Source organism: Podarcis gaigeae (genome assembly GCF_964106915.1).
Source record: "Podarcis gaigeae genome assembly, chromosome: 9".
NCBI lineage: Eukaryota > Metazoa > Chordata > Lepidosauria > Squamata > Lacertidae > Podarcis > Podarcis gaigeae.
In genome coordinates, this window is record NC_139685.1 from 58220465 (window position 1) to 58239869 (window position 19405).

Consider the following 19405-nt stretch of genomic DNA (forward strand, 5'->3'; position numbering starts at 1 on the left):
AGTCGGTGGAGGAAGACTGGAAGAAATTTAAAGACTATCTACAGAAACATTGTAAAATTAATGAATGTTAGAAGGATGTTGGAATGAAGTTATGTGGTTTTAGCAGAAATGTTATAAAGGTTTAGGAAAAAACAGACTGTTAATTGGTGAAAGGAGGGAAAGTAAAGTTACATTACATTAAGATAAATTACAGGACAAAAATTGGAAATGATGGAAAGGATTTGCTGAAATAGTTAATCGAACTAGAATACAAAAAAGGGAGGTATGAGGAGGTCAAAGAAACAAGCAAATGAAAGATAAGTTATGGGAAGATTTGCTGTGTTTTTTAATGGATTTTCTTTTTCTGTTTTTTCCCTTTTTTCTTTTTCTTTCTTTTTTCCTTATTGTGATGTGTTGTTTTGTTTTTGTTTACTTTTTCTTTTTGTAACCTTTAAAACTTTAATAAATATTTTTTTTTTAAAAAAAAAAGAATATCAGGTGGAAAAGGAAAAACTGCGGAGGAATGGCCTACTTGAGCTCCTGATAGCTTATCTGTTGCCCTCCAGATGTTGGAGGACTCCAGCTCCCATCAGCCTTGGTCAACATGGTCAGATGATGGGAGTTGTAGTTCAACAACAACTGGAGGGCACAAGATTGGCTAACCTAGGCTTATCCTTCTGTGGGGAGGTGAAGGTATGCTGCAACATTTCATTTAATGCATCCCATTTGTATTTACTGTAATAGCAAATGTTGATTTTTATGATTCCATGCTTCTATAATTTTCGAAGAGATTTTGCACAAATGTAATTTTTTCCTGACTTCACCTTCAAAGAGCAGTTCTGACTCCATGTGCCCATCTCTCCTAGTTTGCCAGTACAGCTAAAAATATGAAAAATAGCCCCATAGTAAACGAAGTTCTAACTGAGGATGCCCTTCTAAAGAGATATCGTTCAGAAATAGAAGACCTGAAACGACGCCTAGAAGAGGTAAGTTGTCTACCTTGATATCTAAGAGGCTGGAACAGGTCGAGTCTGGCCAAATTTCAATGGCAACTCTTAATAAAGTTGATGACCATTTCGTGCAGGGGTTCCATTCCCTGCCCCCACATATGTTGGAGGAGCATATATAAGTGTACCACAGCCCTGTTACACGCTTTTTGTGACATGCTGAGCAACGTTTTTGGGTCACTTCCAGGTTCATCGCCATATGCAATCACATGTCTTTCGGATGCGCATTAATTGGTCGTTGCGTGTTTTCAACCCTTTCCACACTGGGGGGTGCAGGCACAATTTCATGGAACTTAAATGCTTTCATTGTTTAATGCTGATGTTTAACCTTCACAGCCATTAGTACTTATAGTACGTTATTACCATCACAGTAATATACAAACGCACAACCACAATTCTCGCAAGCAAGAAGGGGTCTACACAAAAGCACACAGCTATCCTAGCCAATGTAGCATGCTAGGGTAAATTTTTCTGTAATGTAAACTTCAATACCTTCTCCAGGCACCACACACATGGATTTGTTTTGAGGGATTTTACTACCCCAAGATAGATTGAAAATGTGGCCTGGGGTAGTAGAAGTATTCCCAAAAGTGTGTAAGTTTTCAGCAGGTCTTAGGAAAATCTGTTATGAAGGGTATTTTTTGTATTTCTTGGGAAAACACCTTACTAAGAACAACACTGTGTGCCTTTTGACCTTTGGTATTGATGCTTTCCCTTTGTAGGTTTCACCACAATCCCAGCTGGCACAGATCATTGAAGAGAAGAACGCTCTTCAAAAAGAACAGCAGGAGAAAATAAGGGCTCTCACTGAGATGCTGGTGACGGCACCTTCTTTTGCATCAGCGCAAGACTTCAAGGTAATATTTAAAAATTTGTGTTGTGGGACCTTCGGTGGAAAACTGGTGGTTCTTGTAGCAGCTGTTATTAAGTAACTAAATGGGGCGAGGGAAACCTGGGAATGACTAGAAGGGTGCCACTGTAGAAAAGGCCCTTCCGATGTGTGGAAGCTTAAAATAGCTCTGTTAAGGCATGCTTGAAGCAGGAAGCTCATACTGGGAAGCTGGTATAAGAACAGGCACCAGTGACTGAGTGTGCTTTAATGGTGCCAGGAGGGTGGAGGGTGAATGGAACCTGCTGCTCTCCAGTCCAGCCCTCGCCACCAAGGGCCCCGCGCAACTTTGCGGCTCGTGGAGGGCAGCGTGAGAAGGATGCCATGTGCCCCCAACCAAGGGCTGGGATCGAAGGGCATGTGGCAGTTGCGTCTTAAGTCACTCTCCCCGGCTCCCAGCCTTTAAAATAGAGCTTTGTGTAGAATTCTGTAGCTGCTACTTGTCACCCAACTAGTGAGACACAGCGAGTTCAAGCTGCTTATGGTGCTTGCAAACATGTTTTAGGAAAGTTTCCCCTCTCCATTTGCAACTTTTTTTGCAAATGCTTCTGGTAGAACCTACAAACGCTAGCTTCAACTGAATTTGTCGTTACTAGGCCACGTACAAATTCCAAGACATCAGCAAATGGGATTGTGCTTATAAAAAGATCTAACTTCCTTTAATTCTCCTACGTGCCTTGATTTTTTTGATTATTTTTTTTAAAGGTTCGAAGGAAGCGGAGAGTGACCTGGGCTCCAGGAGCAATAAACCAGGAAGGAGGGGAATGTCTCCTGGGAAGCTTTCCCTCAAAAGCCAAACAGTTTAAAACATCTTTGTCTTGTCTATCAGAGATGGAAGAGTGTAAGTTTGTTATGCGTAGAAACTATTTAAAAAGGTGCTATATAAAATATGGGCTGAAGAATTGTAGGTTGGGATACGTTAGAACTTAGATAATACATTGTTTAACCAATATCCACAGTGAGCTGCACATAGTTAAACTATTGCAGCTATTTTGAAGGCTGTGTTTAAGCTGCATATGTTAATTCTATTGAATGCTATTGCTAGATCTGAAGAGGACAGAGAAGGGCAAGAGGGCTCTTGGCATAACTTAGCATGCTCCGTTTATCTCCTGGTTGCTCCAGAGATCTGATTCTGAGATCGATCTTTAGGCACTGGCTTCCTTGCAAATGCTAGCAAAGGCTACTGTAGCTAACTCTCGCTGCTTGCATTTGGCTGCTCATGTTCTCTTTCTCTTATGGCAGGGGAGAATTAGACCCACTGGGTCCTAAGGTAACCAAAGCTCAGTTCCTTTCTCTACATCTTTCTGCATTTGTCTCAAGAACTTAGTCATGGAATCTTAGCGTTGGAAGGGATCCCAAGGGTCATCTCATCCAACCCCTTGCGATGCAGGAAGCTCAGCTAAGGCATCCATGACAGATGGTCATCTAACCTCTGCTTAGAAACCTCCAAGGAAGGAGAGTCCACAACCTCGCATGGGAGTCAGTTCCACTGTTGAACCGCTCCTGCTGTCAGAAAGTTATTCCTGGTGTTTAGTCGGAATCTCCTTTTTTGTAACTTGAAGCCATGGGTTCAAGTCCTACCTCCAGAGCAGGAAAAAACAAACTTGCTCTGTTGGCAGCCCTTGAGTTATTTGAAGATTGCTAACATATCTCCCCGTAGTCTCCTCTTTTCCAGGCTAAATATACCCAGCTCCTTCAAACTTTCCTCATAAGACTTGGTTTCCAGACCCTTGATCATCTTGGTCACCCTCCTTTGCACACGTTCCAGTTTGTCAATCGCCTTATTAAATTGTGGTGACCAGAACTGGACACAGTTTTCCAGTTGTGGTCTATCCAAGGCAGAACAGAGCAGTGCTGTTACTTCCCTTGTCTGCCTCTTAAGTATACACACTTTTATTTTGGCAAAATGGGTTGTCTTTCAGCTGTATCTTCAGAGTTCTCAGAACATGATGATCAGTGGATGACAGCCAGTGTTACAATTCCTGAAGAGGAATGGATTCCAGGATCTGAGGTTGGTTTGGTAAGTGGTATTTATGTGTGTGGAAACTAGCCTGCTGCACCAGAGGTGAAATTTACATTCATTGTGCCACCCAATTTTTCTCTGACCCCTCCCACCTCATGGATATGGCCCCCAGAAGGTTGCTGAGAAACAAATGTCGCCCTTGGAATGAAAAATGTTCCCACTCCTATTCCAAAAACAAAGATGGGAGCGGAGAGTATCCCCTTTGCAGGCTTCCTCCCCTATTCTTTTTTGCAACAACAATTTCTTAGTTACTCCCTATTAACTATATTGGATCAACATGACTTGTTTTACATTTGGTTCAGTGGGGTGGAACTGAGTCAGCAGAAATTAGGGGAGAGAAATTCTGTGGTTTGGAAAGCTCACCTCCTTTTCAGGGTTTTTTGCAAGCCCCCCCAAACTTGCCAGCCTTGCCAGCGTGTGGCTGGAACTTAGTATACAAATGTTGTCTAGCTCTCAGTAGGGCTTTGGCAACAACACTTTTGAGCTACCAATATATTGCTGAAGGAACAAGCAAGTGCTTTCAGTATTAAGGTGTTTGCATATTTGTAAGTCACTTTGAGATTCTTATGGTGTGAAAAGCGACCATTAAAAAATGAGTTTAAATAAAATATTGGTAAGGAGATGAAATTTAACTAGGTAACAGAGGAGGCATCTTGTAACTTTCAGAAATGTTTTTCTTCTAGATTCATAAAGATTTTGCAGATTCTGTCATGCTTTGTGAAACCCTAGTAGATGAGAGGGTAAGTCAGCTTCAGCGTTCTCTAGGAATTTAATTTGAAAGTGTAGGTAAAACCTTTTAATCTCCGTCTGCCTCTCTCCTGGGTAGGATAATGCTGTCACTGAACAACAAGCCTTAAAAGTAGAACTAAAAAACCTGCAAATGGAGAAAGAGCAGATTGCATGTGAGCTCAAAGAGCTGAAGGAGAAAATGTCCATTTATGAGTTTGTGGCTCTCGAAAGAGAGACAGCAAAGGAACAAGAGGTAAGACAAAGTGGGTGTGTAAATAATCCTATTTTTAGACCATCTTTTCTGTTTACAACTTTCTGAGTGGCTGACAAAATCATTTAAACAAGATCAAAATTAGCTGGATCCTGACTCTGTTGCATGCAGATCTCATTTAAATTAATAAGAACATTATTTTATGACTTAAGTGAACTCCAATTGAAAGCAATGGGATTATGGCATCTCCTTTCAACGTGCAGCCAAGGCTTCTCTCTTATTTCATTTTATTTTGTTAAAATATCTATGCTCCACCCTTTTCAGTCTGAGACCCTTAGAGATAATTTAGCAACATGAGATTAAAACAAATGCTGTCACTGCAAAAAAGCAAAAAACAACAACAAGCAAAACGGCACTTGTTTTTGTGCTTATATTGTGGTATGTAGGCTGTGCTATGAGAGGAGTGTAGTAAGCACCATCTTGCATTAAGAGTAAAGCATGGTTTGCTGTGACGTGTGAAAACAGCCACTCTTTTGAGTTGCAGCATGGAAGAAAGGCGAGGATTGGATATGAATTTATTTAAATCAATTAGCCCCCAACTAATGCATGCTAGAAAAAGAGTGGACCTGTTCTTCTGAAAAACACTTGTCAGCGTATATTAGCAGTGTGTTCTGCCCTTTATGTTTTGAAGGTTTAAAAAGCCCTCTGATAGTAATGCGCCGTTAAGACTTTATTTCCCAGGGCTTCTCACCACTGTAAGCAATGGATGCTCACAATATTTTCTGCTATGTGTTCTATAGTAACAACTTGGCTCCGCTGTGGTTTGGAGGGGAGCTGAATGCAGGGGCTGCTTGTTTTTGTGGTGGGTGACTGCAGGTAAACCTGACTGAAAGGTGCTTCCTAACAGCCTATGCCATTTTGCTTCGATTGCTCCACAGATGCAACTAATGCATGAAATTTCCAGCTTAAAGGCTATTATTACAAATGCTGAAGTTTGCAATCAAGATTTGCAGGTGAGCTGCTGCTGGTGGTAGGCCTTGCATGTATAATGAAACAGAACTCTATTGTTTAGTCTTAGCCAAATGCCTTGAATTCTTTGGTTGGTTTGTCAATTTTAATGTCATGCTGCGCAACACCTAAGCCCCCCATCAAGCTAGGAAATGGAAAAGTGTGCCTAAACACTCTGCACTTCTGGTGTTTTTCCTCTTTCTTGCTTTATCAGGAGGAAGTAATGTCAAAAGCCTTGCAGATCGAGGAGCAAAACAATAAAATCAAAGCACTGGAAAACCATGTCAGTGAGCTAAGAAATCTTATGAGAGAAGCAAAGACAGAAAGTGGGGAAAGCGATGTGTCATCAGTACGTCTGAATCTTTCTTCTTTATTTAAGCAGGGTTGTTTTTAATTTGTCCTAGATTCCTGGGGATTCTTGCAGGGTGGTTGGGTGGCATATACATACACTTACACACTACCCTCATGTTCTCATACTTTCAGCAGATTTTGAATAACTCGGGGGACGAAATGCAAAAATTGAAGCAGTCTCTCAGTGATGTTGAGGCGGTAGCACTGGATTCCAAGAGAGAATCTTCATTCCTCAGAAGTGAAAACATAGCACTAAAAGAAAAAATGGTGTGTGTGTATATGTGGACTTGGGATGGCGTAGGTTTTTACTTGCCTTTTATGTAATGTCTGAGTGTACAGATACAATTCTTTTTTGTGGCCTTTTGTCAGTACCTGATATAAGCATGGGGGTGGGGGGGAGACCAAAAAAATCCCATCTTTTCCTAGTGGCTTATGTCTGGGGAATTTATTCCCCACTGAGGTGTGCCTCTATATTTGCTTAGAAACCAGGTCAAAACTCACCTTTTGGAGTCAGGTTTTAAAAGGCTGGTGTGTGAAGTAATTTCTGAGTTGTGTTGCTGCTAATTACATCCTTTGTGCAATTTATGAGATTTTTTTTATCTTTTCTTGTGTATATGCCTTTTTATTGCCTTAAATCAGATGTAAACTGCCCTGTGGCCCATTTTTGATGAAGGGCAGTATGGCAATAGCTTAGGAAATACATTAAAATAATAAGCTTCCAGTAGGGCCTTGCCTGTGAGTTCTGCTACTTTCCTAGTAGAATCCCAGTGATGCTTCCTTGGGGTGATGTGGGCTGGGATAACAGTGCTAATATAATCTGGAAGAGGGAGAGGATAGTGCTACTAAAGTACGTGGCACTGTGTACAAATCTGCCACTGTCCTGGCATGTAAATGGACAAGGGTAATGGCGTTTTAATTTGCTCCCATGTAGGACCAGCTCTCAGATACATACAAGCAAATGGAAAAAGACATTGAGAGTTACAGAAGACAGTTAGATTCTGGGAAAGTCGCCTACAAGAAAATGCAGTCTGACTTGCAGAAAGAATTGCAGTACTACCTGCAGGAAAATTCAAAATTGGCATCGCTTTTGGAGGGAAGAGTTCCAAATGGTACCTTTTTAATGGAATTGATATAGAACAAGAAGGTTCTTCGCACAATCGGGCTTTTTCCTGATAGCTGAGGAATTATTATTTTTTATGAATTAAAACTGGTGGCACACATGTTCAGGCCCTTAAAGTTTGTTTAAATATTTATAAGGCACCCTTTTAATAAAAAACAAGGCAGTGCGCAACACGGAAACATAATGCTACAATAATGTAAATGAAAAAACATCTAGGCGTGTTTGGCACAGAGTTTGCATCCCAAAGGTTTGTTCTGAAAAGACATCTAAGAGAAAGCAGGGGTTGACTCATGCCTAACCTCTGCTGGCAAAAAGTTCCACATAGCAGGTCTTGCCACATCAAAGTCTGGGTCCCTGTTAAAGGCAGGCTGAATGCAAGGGGCATGGTCAACAAGCAATTTTTTAATTATTTGCTGCATCTCAACTGGGATTAGTTGGTTCGTTTAGCCAGTCCTGATGTAAAGCAACTGACCATTCATTCCTGATACAGTGCAGCAGGATTAAAACAAAAAAACTCTGGAGAGGTTTATGGCTCTATCCTTCTCTGCCCTTGCATCCTTCCAGCCAGTCATGGACTTGGTTGGCAGACACCTTAGTGACTGGGGACTTTAGGCTCATGGCTTTCAGTCAGTTTATGTCCTGATGGCATGCTTTCCTGATGTGCAATTCAGGCATTAGACAGTGGCTGCGTGGAATTAAAATAAAAGTAGTTGCTGCCCCTTAACATCAGGATTATGGGGTGGGCTGGAGAATTAGAGGGGGGGGTAAGCTTTTGAAAACGAGATGCATAGCAAGGGCTGTGGGAGGGGCAGTGCTGTTTTTCTGGGGGGATACAGGGGGACGCATACCCCCAAACATTTTGTGAATCTTTGTACCTTTGTCCATTTCTGTATTTATTTTTCCCAATTTGAACTACAAAATGGTGATTTTCTTGAGTCACTGGGGAAGGGGGATAAGTGGACTGGTGGGTTTAGGCTGAGCCCCACGAGAAGATGGAAATTGAGCTTCAGGGGTGCATAGGCAAGTCGAGTCTTTCAAGGAGGTTTGCATGTCAGAAACCAGGGTATAAACTGGTGGAAAGGGTGCATGCTTTAGCAGGATATTTTCACAGAAGCTGAGAACTACAGAGCAAGAACTATATATATCTAGAGTTTGCTTGCAACACAGTGGTAGTGAATCTTTGTCAGTTTTATCCATTGAAATCTTTCCACTTCCCCCCACTCCCAGACTTACTCTCATGTATGGAACTGGAAAGGAAGATTGCGGGTTTAAAAGATGAACTGAATAAAGCTCTGGAAGAGAACTCAACTTTAAGGAAAGAAGCAGCTGCATCATTAGAAGCCTGTTCGGGACCTGACACTGAAATCTTCCAGAAAGAGGTAAAAACTAATTAAATGTGGGCTGCCATGAAGCTGTATCTTAAGTCAGGGCTTTCTTAGAACACATTTAACTTTATGGGGTAATTTTTTTTTCTACCCAGAATATAGTTTATCATCCTTGCTGGAAGATTAGGGTGCTTCTACTACAGTAACTTCTGTAAATAATTCTAATCAGTAATAAGTTCTGGCATCGCAAGCAGTTGCAGAACTTGCATTCCTCTTAATTTTTTGAAAGCTTATTCTATTAGTTGTCCCCCATGCTTCAGAAACCCAATGAGCTTTAGCTAGGGGTCAGGCAATTAGTGATGTCAGTCTCATGCCATGAAATATTTCCTCAACAACCCTGCTACCAACCTTCAGATGCCTTTTTTTTTTTTATCAATAGGCCTATTCAGTGGTTTAAACTTTCTAAGATGAGCCAGTCGGTTTTATGATTATTCTGTGTTGCTTTTATGGTGTATTTTTGTAAAGTTGATTATACACAGCCCTGATATTTTATAACGGGAGGCCTCTAAATATTTTTATAAATAAAGAAATATTGCTGTGGATATTTGGGTTCAGTTCCCTACTAGGCTATGTAATTGGATCAGTCATCACCTGTCAACCTGAAGCTTTTTTCTCTAGTCTCTTGTAGAAGGTAGTTTTCTTCCAGTTCAGGGGAGCAAAGTACATCTAAAAACCAAACTTAGCCTTCATTCAGCTAGAATGCATATTATAAAGCACAGCTGAGATTATAGTAGCTGCCTACTACATGCTCATACTCTGTGTATATAAATATGTGTATGTAGGTGCTTGAAAAATCCGAAATGATTGCTTCTCTGGCTTCGGAAAAAGAGATGCTGCTTGCTCAAGTATCTGAGAAGGAAAGACTGCTGTGCGAAGCAACTATTGCGCTAAAATCCAAAGAAGATTTTGTAAATTCTGAAGCAATGCGCCAAAATGACCTAGCTTTTCAAGAGCTGAAATGTCACTGTGATGAACTGGAGCAGAAATTCTTGACTGCATCAGAAGAAAACAAGCAGATGAAATGCCAACTAGATCTTCTATCTGAAGAAAACCTCAAGCTTCAGGCAACCATTCATGAAGTGACTCAAGAGGTGAGTCCTTCCTGGTTCTCCAACTTTCCATACAGCAGCTGATGGCTTTTCTTGATGCAAACATTTCTGCACTTCAGTCTTTGTTGAAAAGTTGAGTGGGCCTTTGATACTGTCTCCTTGCTTCTGTTTTTCCTTATATTGCAGCAAGGCCTGGCACATAAATGTGCTGTTACACAAAATGCTCAACCCTACTACACTAACAAGGTTGCTTTGGATCACAACCAGTTTCTGAAATAACTTCTAAAACTTTTTTTTAGGAAACCTGAACCAATCCCACTATTCTGGAATTGGTTGTCTTATTGTGCGTGCTCACTTTCTCTACACACTTAAAAAATGACCATTTTACTTACTAAGCTAGAAGGAGCCCAACTTACCACTTTTGGAATGAATGGGAAAGTGAAGCTACCAAACTCGTGGAACTGGGTTCCATGTAATCCCCAACAGCTTCTCAAAACAAGGTGGGAATATGACTTGGAATTGCTATTTTTGGTAGCTACTACAGCAGATATATTTTCTCTTTTGTAAACAAAACATGGTTTTACTATAATTTATATGTGCTATAAGCTGCCCAGAGTGGTTGGGGAAACCCAGCCAGACTGGCAGGGTATAAATAACAAAATTGTTGTTATTATAATTATATTCCTGTGTGCACGCACAAAATAGCAACCACTAATTCCAGGAATAAATTCTATTCTAGGGTATTCTGCTCCTTAGCAGAATTTTGACATGTTCTCATTTCTTTTTTTGCAATTTGGCAGGAGATAAGCCCTTTTAGGCTACTTGAGTACACTAGATCCCTTGTGTTACTTAGTATGAGCCTAGTTTGAATCTGACTAGGTTTGCATGTAACACGAAGCGAAACCATGGCTTAGCAAAAGCAATATGCCATATGGGTTGTTGGGAGTAAAGATTATGACAGCAGCACTCTTTCCCCCAGTCCTGCTGCTCTCATGCTACGCAGGACTAAACTGCTGTTGAATCCAAACCTGGGTTTATGGTTTGTCTTGCTCTGCATAATCTATGAGCTTATAGCCAATGCATATTCTTGGTTTATTGCTTGTGGTTTGTCTGGGGGAAGCAAACCGCAAAGCCTGGTTCACATGCAACACGAGGCCAAACCATGGTTTAGCCCTGGGTTCAGCTGCAGCAGTACTGGGGAGGAGAGCTGTGGCCATGATCTTCATTCCAGAAACCCACAAGTTTGCTCATTCTTGGTAAACATAAATTGGCTTAGTGTTAGATGTGAATTGGGACTGTGTAACTTCGCTGAAATCAGTACAGTGGTACCTCAAGATGCGAACGGGATCCGTTCCGGAACCCCATTCGCATCCCGAAAAGAACGTAAGGCGCATCTGCGCATGTGCGGGTCGTGTTTCACCGCTTCTGCGCATGATGTCATTTTGACCGCATGCGTGAGTGTCGAAACCCGAAAGCGCTCAACCTGAAGCATATTTATTATCCCAAGGTATGACTGTATTGTCCACAGGTAACAAAAAGCTTTGTGGGAGAAAATGAGTACTACAAAGACCCTTTTAATGACAAGAATCAAAATTTAGTGTTTCTAAGTTGGACTTGAGCTTCATTCTTACTTATTAATGTCAAAGTACTTTCTGTCTTTCCATAAATACTAATGAAGCTTTCTGGCAAGATGAAAGAGATGCAAGAAAAGGACTTGGAGCAAGAGAAGCTTCTTGGTATGAGAGAACAACTTGATGAAGCACATCAAAAATTGAGTGAAATGGAGCAACTCAAAGACCAGTTGAAGACCTGGGCATCTAAAATGGAGGCTGAGGAAATGGAGAAGCTGGGCCTAGCTCAAAGGCTCCAAGAGAGTGAAGAAGAGATGCAGGCGCTGACTCTGGAAAGAGATGACCTGAAGCAGAAGGAGGAGGCTCTCCGACATGAGAGAGATCAGATCAAAGAAGATATCCAAGAGACTGTGTCAATGGTAAGCAAAATCTCCCACTTGGATTAATGCAATGTGTTGTACATGATGCTGCATTTGAAAATCGTTCAGACCCTTCAGGACTTCATTATCTGATCATACCACACCAGTGCTTCTCCATATCAAAGTTCTGGTTTTAGCCTTTAAAAGCTGCAATTAGTTTGAGGTGGGGTGGAACATGAGCACACGTGAAACTCATATGGAACCAAAGTTTTCAATGTTTGATATTGTATTCTGTTTGTATATGTGTTGGAAGCCTCCCAGAGTGGCTAGAGCAACCCAGTCAGATAGGCACATAGCACTACTGCAAGGAAGTGTATGTCATGGGAACTCTAATGCATGTATCTCTTTTGTTTTGCTTTCAATGTAAAAGAACATTGAATCACAAGAAGAACTGAGAAGTGCACAAAATTCTCTGAAGCATTGTGAGAAGCAAATTAAAGAACTGGAAGAAGCCATTGTGGAGAGAGAATCACAGATTTCAAGTGTTAAAGAATCTCTAGGGGTCACTATTAAAGAACAGAAGCAACAGGTAACATCTGTCTCAGTTGCAAAGTTTATTGGTCTAGGTTGGAGCATAATTAGGAGCGTAAGAAATGCCCTGTATAATCTTGATCCTTAGTCCATGTAGCTCATTATTGTCTTTGCTGGCTGGAAGTGGCTCTCCAGGTTTTGGGACAGAGGACATTCTCAGCCCTCTCTACAAATGCTGGGGATTAAATATGGGACCTTCTGAGTGCAAGACAAGTGTTCTGTCGCTGAGCTGTGGCCCTTTTTGCTTTGAGTGTGAATGTTTGGGGTTCAGTTCTGAGACAAGCCCCATTTAAGGCAACACCACTTGTTTTCTGTGGTGACTAAAGCTTAAAGTACTTTAGCTGGCCTGTAACATGTTAAGACATCAGAGGCTGTTAAACACTGCTAGAAAATTTGGGATGTAGAATAATTGTTGAAATGGTGCTATATTGGATGGAGGCATGAAAGTGCAGACTTCCATGTATATCTAAACTCCAGCATCAGAGGCACCAATTTTCTGAATGCTGGTTGCTGGACAATAATGCCCTCATCCCCTGCTCTGCAGAGGCATCTGGTTGGCTGCTACGGGAAAAGAGGATTCTGGACTCAAGAAGCCTCTTGGTCTGATTCAGCAGGGCTGTTCTAGCACTGCCCTCTTCTTCTTGCCAAACTTCTCTGAATGTTCTGCGCTGGATTGTCGATCACTGTTTGTTCACCTGCCTTGAATGAAACATTTTCTAGGGTAGAAGAATACGTTGTGTTTCATCTTGCAGATATTAAAGTTAACAGAGCACTTGGACTACTTCAACACAGAGAAAGATCTGTTAACTGGAGGAGACGGGGATGCAGAGGAAATCAAGCTGGAGGAAAATAACCAGCTTCAGTCAATGAAGGAGAAAATCTTGTCCCTTGAGCAAGAGAAGACTTTGCTAAAGCAACAACTGGAGAGTCTGCAAGAGCAAAAGAACTGGTACCTGGAAAGCAGTCAGCTGGTAATTGTTGTGTATTGCTTGTTGTTGGCATCAGTCTGTCCTGAGAGGCAATGGAGTATGCCTCCAGGGGTGAAGTCAAATCACACTGTTAGCAGCACAGAAGTGACCTCCCTAGGAGCAAGCCTGGGCAGTGTGTATGGAGCTCCTGGGCTGCCCAGAAGACAAGACCCCCCCCCCACACTCTTGACCTCACTGATGTGGTCCAAAGTGAAGCAGCGCAATACGTTTAGCACCAACATGCCAGAAGGAGGAAGCGTGCAAGGCACCACCCAGCCCATCTTAGGGACGCCACTCCAGATTTTTGTAGAGTTTACTCCTTATCCTTTTCTTCTTCTTTTTTTAAAGATATTTATTAACATTTCAAAAATTATACAGAAAAAATAAAACACAACAAAAAAAAGACATATCAAACATAAAAAATACAAAACTAAAAACAGTTTAAAAACAAGTAAAATTTCATTCCCTTATTTTCTTATAACTTACTTCCCAGATCTCCTCGTACCTCCCCTTTTTGTATTCCAATTTCTAATTATTAATTCAGCAAATCCTCACCCTTAGTTTTCATTTAATTTTCAACCTTTCTTTTCTTTTTACTTAATCATTACAGCTGAAAACCACTTAATTTCTAAACCAACATCATTCTAGCATTCATTAATTTTGCAATATTTCCCAAGATAGTCCTTAAATTTCTTCCAATCTTCTTCCACCGTCTCTCTTCCCTGGTCTCGGATTCTGCCAGTCATTTCTGCCAGTCCCTCCTTATCCTTTTCTTCTCCCAAAGATATTCCACAAGGCAGTTGTGTATTACAGGGGTACACCTGTATTTGTGTATTACAGTTGTCATGTGTATTTAGTGTCAAGTCAAGCCCATACCCAAGGTTTACTGTGCACAAACAAACTGGAGATTGGAAACAAACCACAAAAAACCATGATTGGTACACCAAAAACAAACCTTGGTTTATCATTATGGTTTGTTTCCCCTTACCCAAGCACTAGCAGAGAGGAACAAAGAAGACATAATTTGCTCATCTACAGTAAGTCATGACTTACAGTGATGTGTACAGATGGTCAGACACAAGTTGCAGTCTGTCTTTGAGAGAAACTGATAAGTTAGTCTTGGATATTTAAATTGGAATTTTTAAAAGTTTCAGCCCATAATTTTAGATAAACTTTAAATAGCTGAAATGGCTTTTTGCAAGCAAGTTTACAAGAATTCAAACAACTAACTACATGGTGTGCTAAAGGTTCTTATAACATTTTGGGGATAAAGTTAGAATATTGACACTTGCAGAGCTAGAGCACATCGCTGACATCTTGCCCATTTTCCTTTTCTTAAGCCACCAAGCAAGATCCAAGAGCTGCAGATAGGAGACACTGAAGAGGATAAACTTTGTATGAAAGAAGAACTCTGCCAAGCTCTAGAGAAGTTGAGTGAAATGGAACAACTGAGGGAGCGATTAGAAGCTAGTGAGTCTAGAATTGAAGCGGAGGTAATGGACAAGCTGACAGTAACTCAGAAACTTCATGAGCAGGAGGAAGCGATGAAGGCCGTAATGCAAGAACGAGATAATTTGAAGGGCATTGTGGGTTCTCTCCAAATAGAGAAGGATCTCGTCAAGGAAAAGATTGAAGCAGATGTAGCTCAGAAGCTTCATAATCATGAAGGAGCAATGGAAGTCTTAATCCAGGAACGAGATGATTTGAGGAGGAAGCTGGATGTTCTCCAAAAACAGGGGACGCTTGCCAAAGAAGAGGCTGAAACAGAGGTGCTTCATGAGCATGAAGAAGCAATGAGAGCCTTGACCCAGGAGCGAGATTACCTGAAGGACAAATTGGATGCTCTCCAAGTGGAGAGGGATCTCATCAAGGAAGAGATGCAAGCAGCAAAATCAATGGTAAAATATTATTAGTTTTTATTAAGTTCGTTTTTCATTTTTACTATGTTTATTGATTTTTGTAAAATTGCAAAAGTGCATCTGCCAACCAACCTTTCCTTCCCAATGTTTTGGTCTTTTTTATAGCTTGCACTTTCATAATAGTGCTGGTCTCTTAATGGAAGGGGAACGTAAGCCAGAAACCTTTACCAGTTGGATATCCTACCATTGCAAGTTAATTACAGTTCTAGGAATCGAGAGCAGATTTTCATAGACTAAATAATGTGCAAAGACTGGGGAAATGTTGTGCATGCCTGTTTGAGGCCAGGAGCCTGTTCAGATGCATGTTTGTCTCCAGAATATTACCAGGGTGAAATGGGGAATAGGTCTATAGGTTGTGCACACACCCTCCCAACTCACTGTAGGGGAAAAGTAATTCTTATATCACACCATGGTGAGAGTAAAAAAAAACTTGAGGCTAGGAGTGAACAGGCCCTGAAGCCATAAGGGATGCATGGTTAGTCAGAAATAAGACTAATCTTGAAAAGTGACAGGGTTCTGAAACTAACGGTTAATATTGAACCCATGAAAGCTTTCTCTTAAGCAGCAAGACAACGAGAGAGCGCTAGAGGAGCTACTTGGACTGAAAGAAGAGCTCTGCGAAGCCCAGCATAAACAGAGTGTCATGAAGCAGCTGAATGCAGATCTTAAGGCCAGAGAATCTGATCTTGAGGCTGAAAAGATGGAGAAGTTGGAAATGGCGCAAAGGCTTAGCAGCTGCGAAGAAGAAAGAAAATCCCTAACCCAGGCGATGGATGCCCTGAAGCAGAAGTGGGAAGCTCTCCAAACTGAGAGTGAGTCACTCCAGAGACTTCTGGAAGCAACTACTTCAATGGTAAGTAGCTGTGGGCCACAAAATGGCGGAAGGAGCAATTTGCTTCCTTTAGATAGCCGGCCTATTCCGCCCCCTACCACCTTAGAAAGCAAGTTTGATTCTGGCAAAGTAACAGCTGGTGGAGTGGAAATGGAACTGGTGGTCTAAAGCTGGCCTTAAAGGATTTGTAAGCTATTGAGGGAAGGCTTCTGCTTCAAATCTAGTGGCAGGGGATGGGTCTTCTTGCTCCAACATATAGTGTCCCTGGCAGCAGGCAACTTGGAGAAGGGTTTGGGCATTAGGGAAAGGGAGCTCCAGGTTCCACCATTCTAGGTAAACTCTTCATAAAACTAAGAAAGCAGAACTTGCTTGATGAGTGTTTCTTTATATAAAACCTGACTGAGGTCCAACAGCTAGAAGAAAAGAATCTTGACCTGAGGCAACTGCTTGAGTCGAGGGAAGAGCAGAGCCGGACGGCTGCTGAACATCTGAATGAGATGGAGCAATTGAAGTCCAAGACAGAAGCCATGGAGAAGGAGAAATCAGAATTGCTTCAGAAGCTTCACAGTGCCGTGCAGGACTTCAGAACTGTAAATCAGGAAAAAGAGGATTTGAAAACCGCAGTAGATGCTCTTCAAACTGAGAAGGATAACATGATCCGGACCATCCACCGCCTTGGCGAGAGCGTAGAGAAGATGGTTGCAAATGTAAGAGGCCATTTTTAACACCTTTAGACCAACGGCAGTGAATGAGATTCAGTCAGTGGGCTGGATCCATGACATGCACACACTGTATGTGATATATTTGATGGGGGGGGGTGCCCAGCTGTCAATTGCCTGACATCAATCAGTTGACCCATTTTCTCCCCGCACAGTTTGAAATTAAACTGGATGGGCAAATTAGCAGTGCCTGCAAACCCTTTCAGCCTACCTGTATCTACCTGCTGCACACCTGGCATGTGTATTATGTCAGGTAAAGACAGGTGGGAACTGTGTGGCTGAAACTGTCTCATGGTCCAGATGGGAAGGCCTGCCAGACCTAATGAGGTCTGGAAGTTCCCACCCCTTTTTTTAGAGAGAGACTTTTCTGATACAGTGGTACCTCAGGTTACATACGCTTCAGGTTACAGACTCCACTAACCCAGAAATGGTGCTTCAGGTTAAGTACTTTGCTTCAGGATGAGAACAGAAATTGTGCTCCGGCGGCGCGGCGGCAGCAGCAGGAGGCCCTATTAGCTAATGTGGTGCTTCAGGTTAAGAACAGTTTCAGGTTAAGTACGAACCTCCAGAACGAATTAAGTACTTAACCCAAGGTACCACTGTATTGTAGAAAAACCATGGGCACAGAAGACTATTGGTGGCTTAACAGTGCACGGTGGTTGTTCTGTCTTTAAAGAATCTGAAGCTGCAAGAACAACTCGAGCTTAGCATTAGCCATAAGGAAGGAGCTAGTGGAATGGCAGGGAAACCGGAAGGAAGGATCTTAGATGAGAATTCTCGGGCCTCAGAACTCCAGGAGATGCTGGACCAGACAACTGATCAACAGACGAGAGAAGTAAGAAAATGCATCCTATTTTTTTTAATAGCACTTGAGTATTCAAAATGGGCCACATTCATTCTCATTAATTCTTACTTAAAAATAAAAGCTCACAGTAGGTTTTTCATTGTGAGAGAAGGGGCCATTTATAACTGACTTTGAACTTCAGTGCTTGGGAGCTTAAAAAAAACAGAATAAGTTGACATCTGTCAGAACAAAAATACGTGGGCTATTATTGTGGGATCTTTCCCTTATTGATGGCAGTTAAGCTATTATTTCTTAAAGCATTTTAACCTGCTGTTCAGCTAAAAGCCTGGAGCAGATCATGAATAATCCATATGAATGATATTGTATTGCAGGCCTTACTTGAATCTCAATCTCTATATACTAAACAGGCTGAGTGCTGCCGAAAAGCTGAAGCTGCCCTGAAAGCATCTAAGGAGCAAACCCAAGAACTGCTCCTAGAGTTGAATACACTGAAAGAAAAGCAAACACATTGGGCTGCTGCTAATCTTGCCTTGGAAGAAGAAAACTATAAGCTGGGGGATAAATTAAAAGCAACAGAAGAACAACAGAAGGTGTGCTTTTTTATTTATCTTACTCTGGTTTTTCTCAGGACTGTGAGAGGACACATTGCTGCAAATCTTTTGAGGATTTGCTTAGTGTGACTTTCACTGGGGTTGGCTCTTGTGTGAAAGAAGCCAATCCCGTTAAACGTAGTGATGGGTGCCAGGCCCAGATGTTGTAGGGGGGGTGTGACTGCTGCAGCCCAGCATCACCTCCCTTGAAGTCTACCAAATGCAAAAACCACCTCATTGTTTTCTTTGCCCGACTTTGTTTTTGTTTGCTTCTGATTGAGAAAGTGGGCAAACTGGATGCTGTGTTCTCATGCATACTCTGGTGGGGCAAACAGAGGAAATATGTGACTCCTGTGTGAGGCTGGGGGTACAAATAGTGGGTGGGTGTGTCCCCCCGCCCCAATCACCTGTATTGTTGTTAGGTTATCCTTCCTTTTTAAAAGCCCAACATTCTGAGAAATATTTTGAGTTGCCATGATCAAGGCTCAGTTGGTTAGAACGTGGTGCTGGCAGTGCCACGGTTACAAGTTCGATCCCAGTGTAAGGGACAGTAAGGGCATATTCCTACATTGTAGGGGGTTGGACTAGATGATTCTTGGGTTCCCACTCCCTTCCAATTTTATGAGATCTATGAAATACCTTTCATATCAGGTTGGGAGCCTCTGGCCTGTGAACCAAATGTGGCAACCAGGACTTCACATGTGGTGCACAAGGCCATTTTTTGGAACCTCAGCCCACCTGCCTTACATCATACATTCAGGGGATACCACTTTTTGCTCCTAATGCTGTTCTCTGAAAACTGGATGTTTACAGAACAATGTGGGGCTGTTACAAAGCCTATTCCCAAACAAAGACCCTCACTAAGTCTCTGCTTGAAAGAGGTTTCAGGAGCAGCAGGGAGGTTTTTTGAGGGGAAAGGGCCTTCAACCAACCTCATGCTGCTGCTGCTTCATTGCAAGTTGAAGTGCTTAACGCAGTACAGTGGTACCTCGGGTTACATACGCTTCAGGTTACATATGCTTCAGGTTACAGACTCCGCTAACCCAGAAATATTACCTCGGGTTAAGAACTTTGCTTCAGGATGAGAACAGAAATCATGCTCTGGTGGCAGCGGGAGGCCCCATTAGCTAAAGTGGTGCTTCAGGTTAAGAACAGTTTCAGGTTAAGAACGGACCTCCGGAACGAATTACTTAACCCAAGGTACCGCTGTACTGAAGAAACTACAACTAAGAAGCAGTGCGGGGATGCATTCAAAGGGCTGTTTGAAAGTTCTTTGCTGTGCTTTGAAGTCCCAAAGATC

At 41.9% G+C, this 19405-nt stretch overlaps 1 protein-coding gene and 1 long non-coding RNA gene across 15 annotated transcripts in view; one reads left to right on the forward strand and one right to left on the reverse strand.

Annotated features, from left to right (window-relative positions):
* The window catches only part of LOC310852910, a 490613-nt gene that overhangs the window by 448120 nt on the left and 23088 nt on the right, over positions 1-19405 (reverse strand). The window lies entirely within an intron of this gene.
* Positions 1-19405, forward strand: part of CENPE (centromere protein E) — a 36806-nt gene that overhangs the window by 9458 nt on the left and 7943 nt on the right. The window contains exons 12-31 of one of the 14 annotated variants that reach the window (XM_083756238.1): positions 846-965; positions 1709-1843; positions 2581-2716; positions 3798-3895; positions 4582-4638; positions 4725-4880; positions 5777-5851; positions 6061-6195; positions 6333-6464; positions 7129-7306; positions 8545-8696; positions 9485-9793; positions 11430-11741; positions 12112-12270; positions 13025-13243; positions 14581-15138; positions 15710-16012; positions 16396-16698; positions 17387-17545; positions 17887-18105. In XM_083756238.1, the coding sequence (XP_083612364.1) occupies positions 846-965; positions 1709-1843; positions 2581-2716; positions 3798-3895; positions 4582-4638; positions 4725-4880; positions 5777-5851; positions 6061-6195; positions 6333-6464; positions 7129-7306; positions 8545-8696; positions 9485-9793; positions 11430-11741; positions 12112-12270; positions 13025-13243; positions 14581-15138; positions 15710-16012; positions 16396-16698; positions 17387-17545; positions 17887-18105 (3915 nt within the window). Of the gene's footprint in view, positions 1-477; positions 966-1708; positions 1844-2580; positions 2717-3797; positions 3896-4581; positions 4639-4724; positions 4881-5776; positions 5852-6060; positions 6196-6329; positions 6465-7128; positions 7307-8544; positions 8697-9484; positions 9794-11429; positions 11742-12111; positions 12271-13024; positions 13244-14580; positions 15139-15709; positions 16013-16395; positions 16699-17386; positions 17546-17886; positions 18106-19405 lie in introns of all 14 variants that reach the window. The other 13 variants (XM_083756242.1, XM_083756240.1, XM_083756243.1 and 10 more) reach the window with 13 other exon arrangements.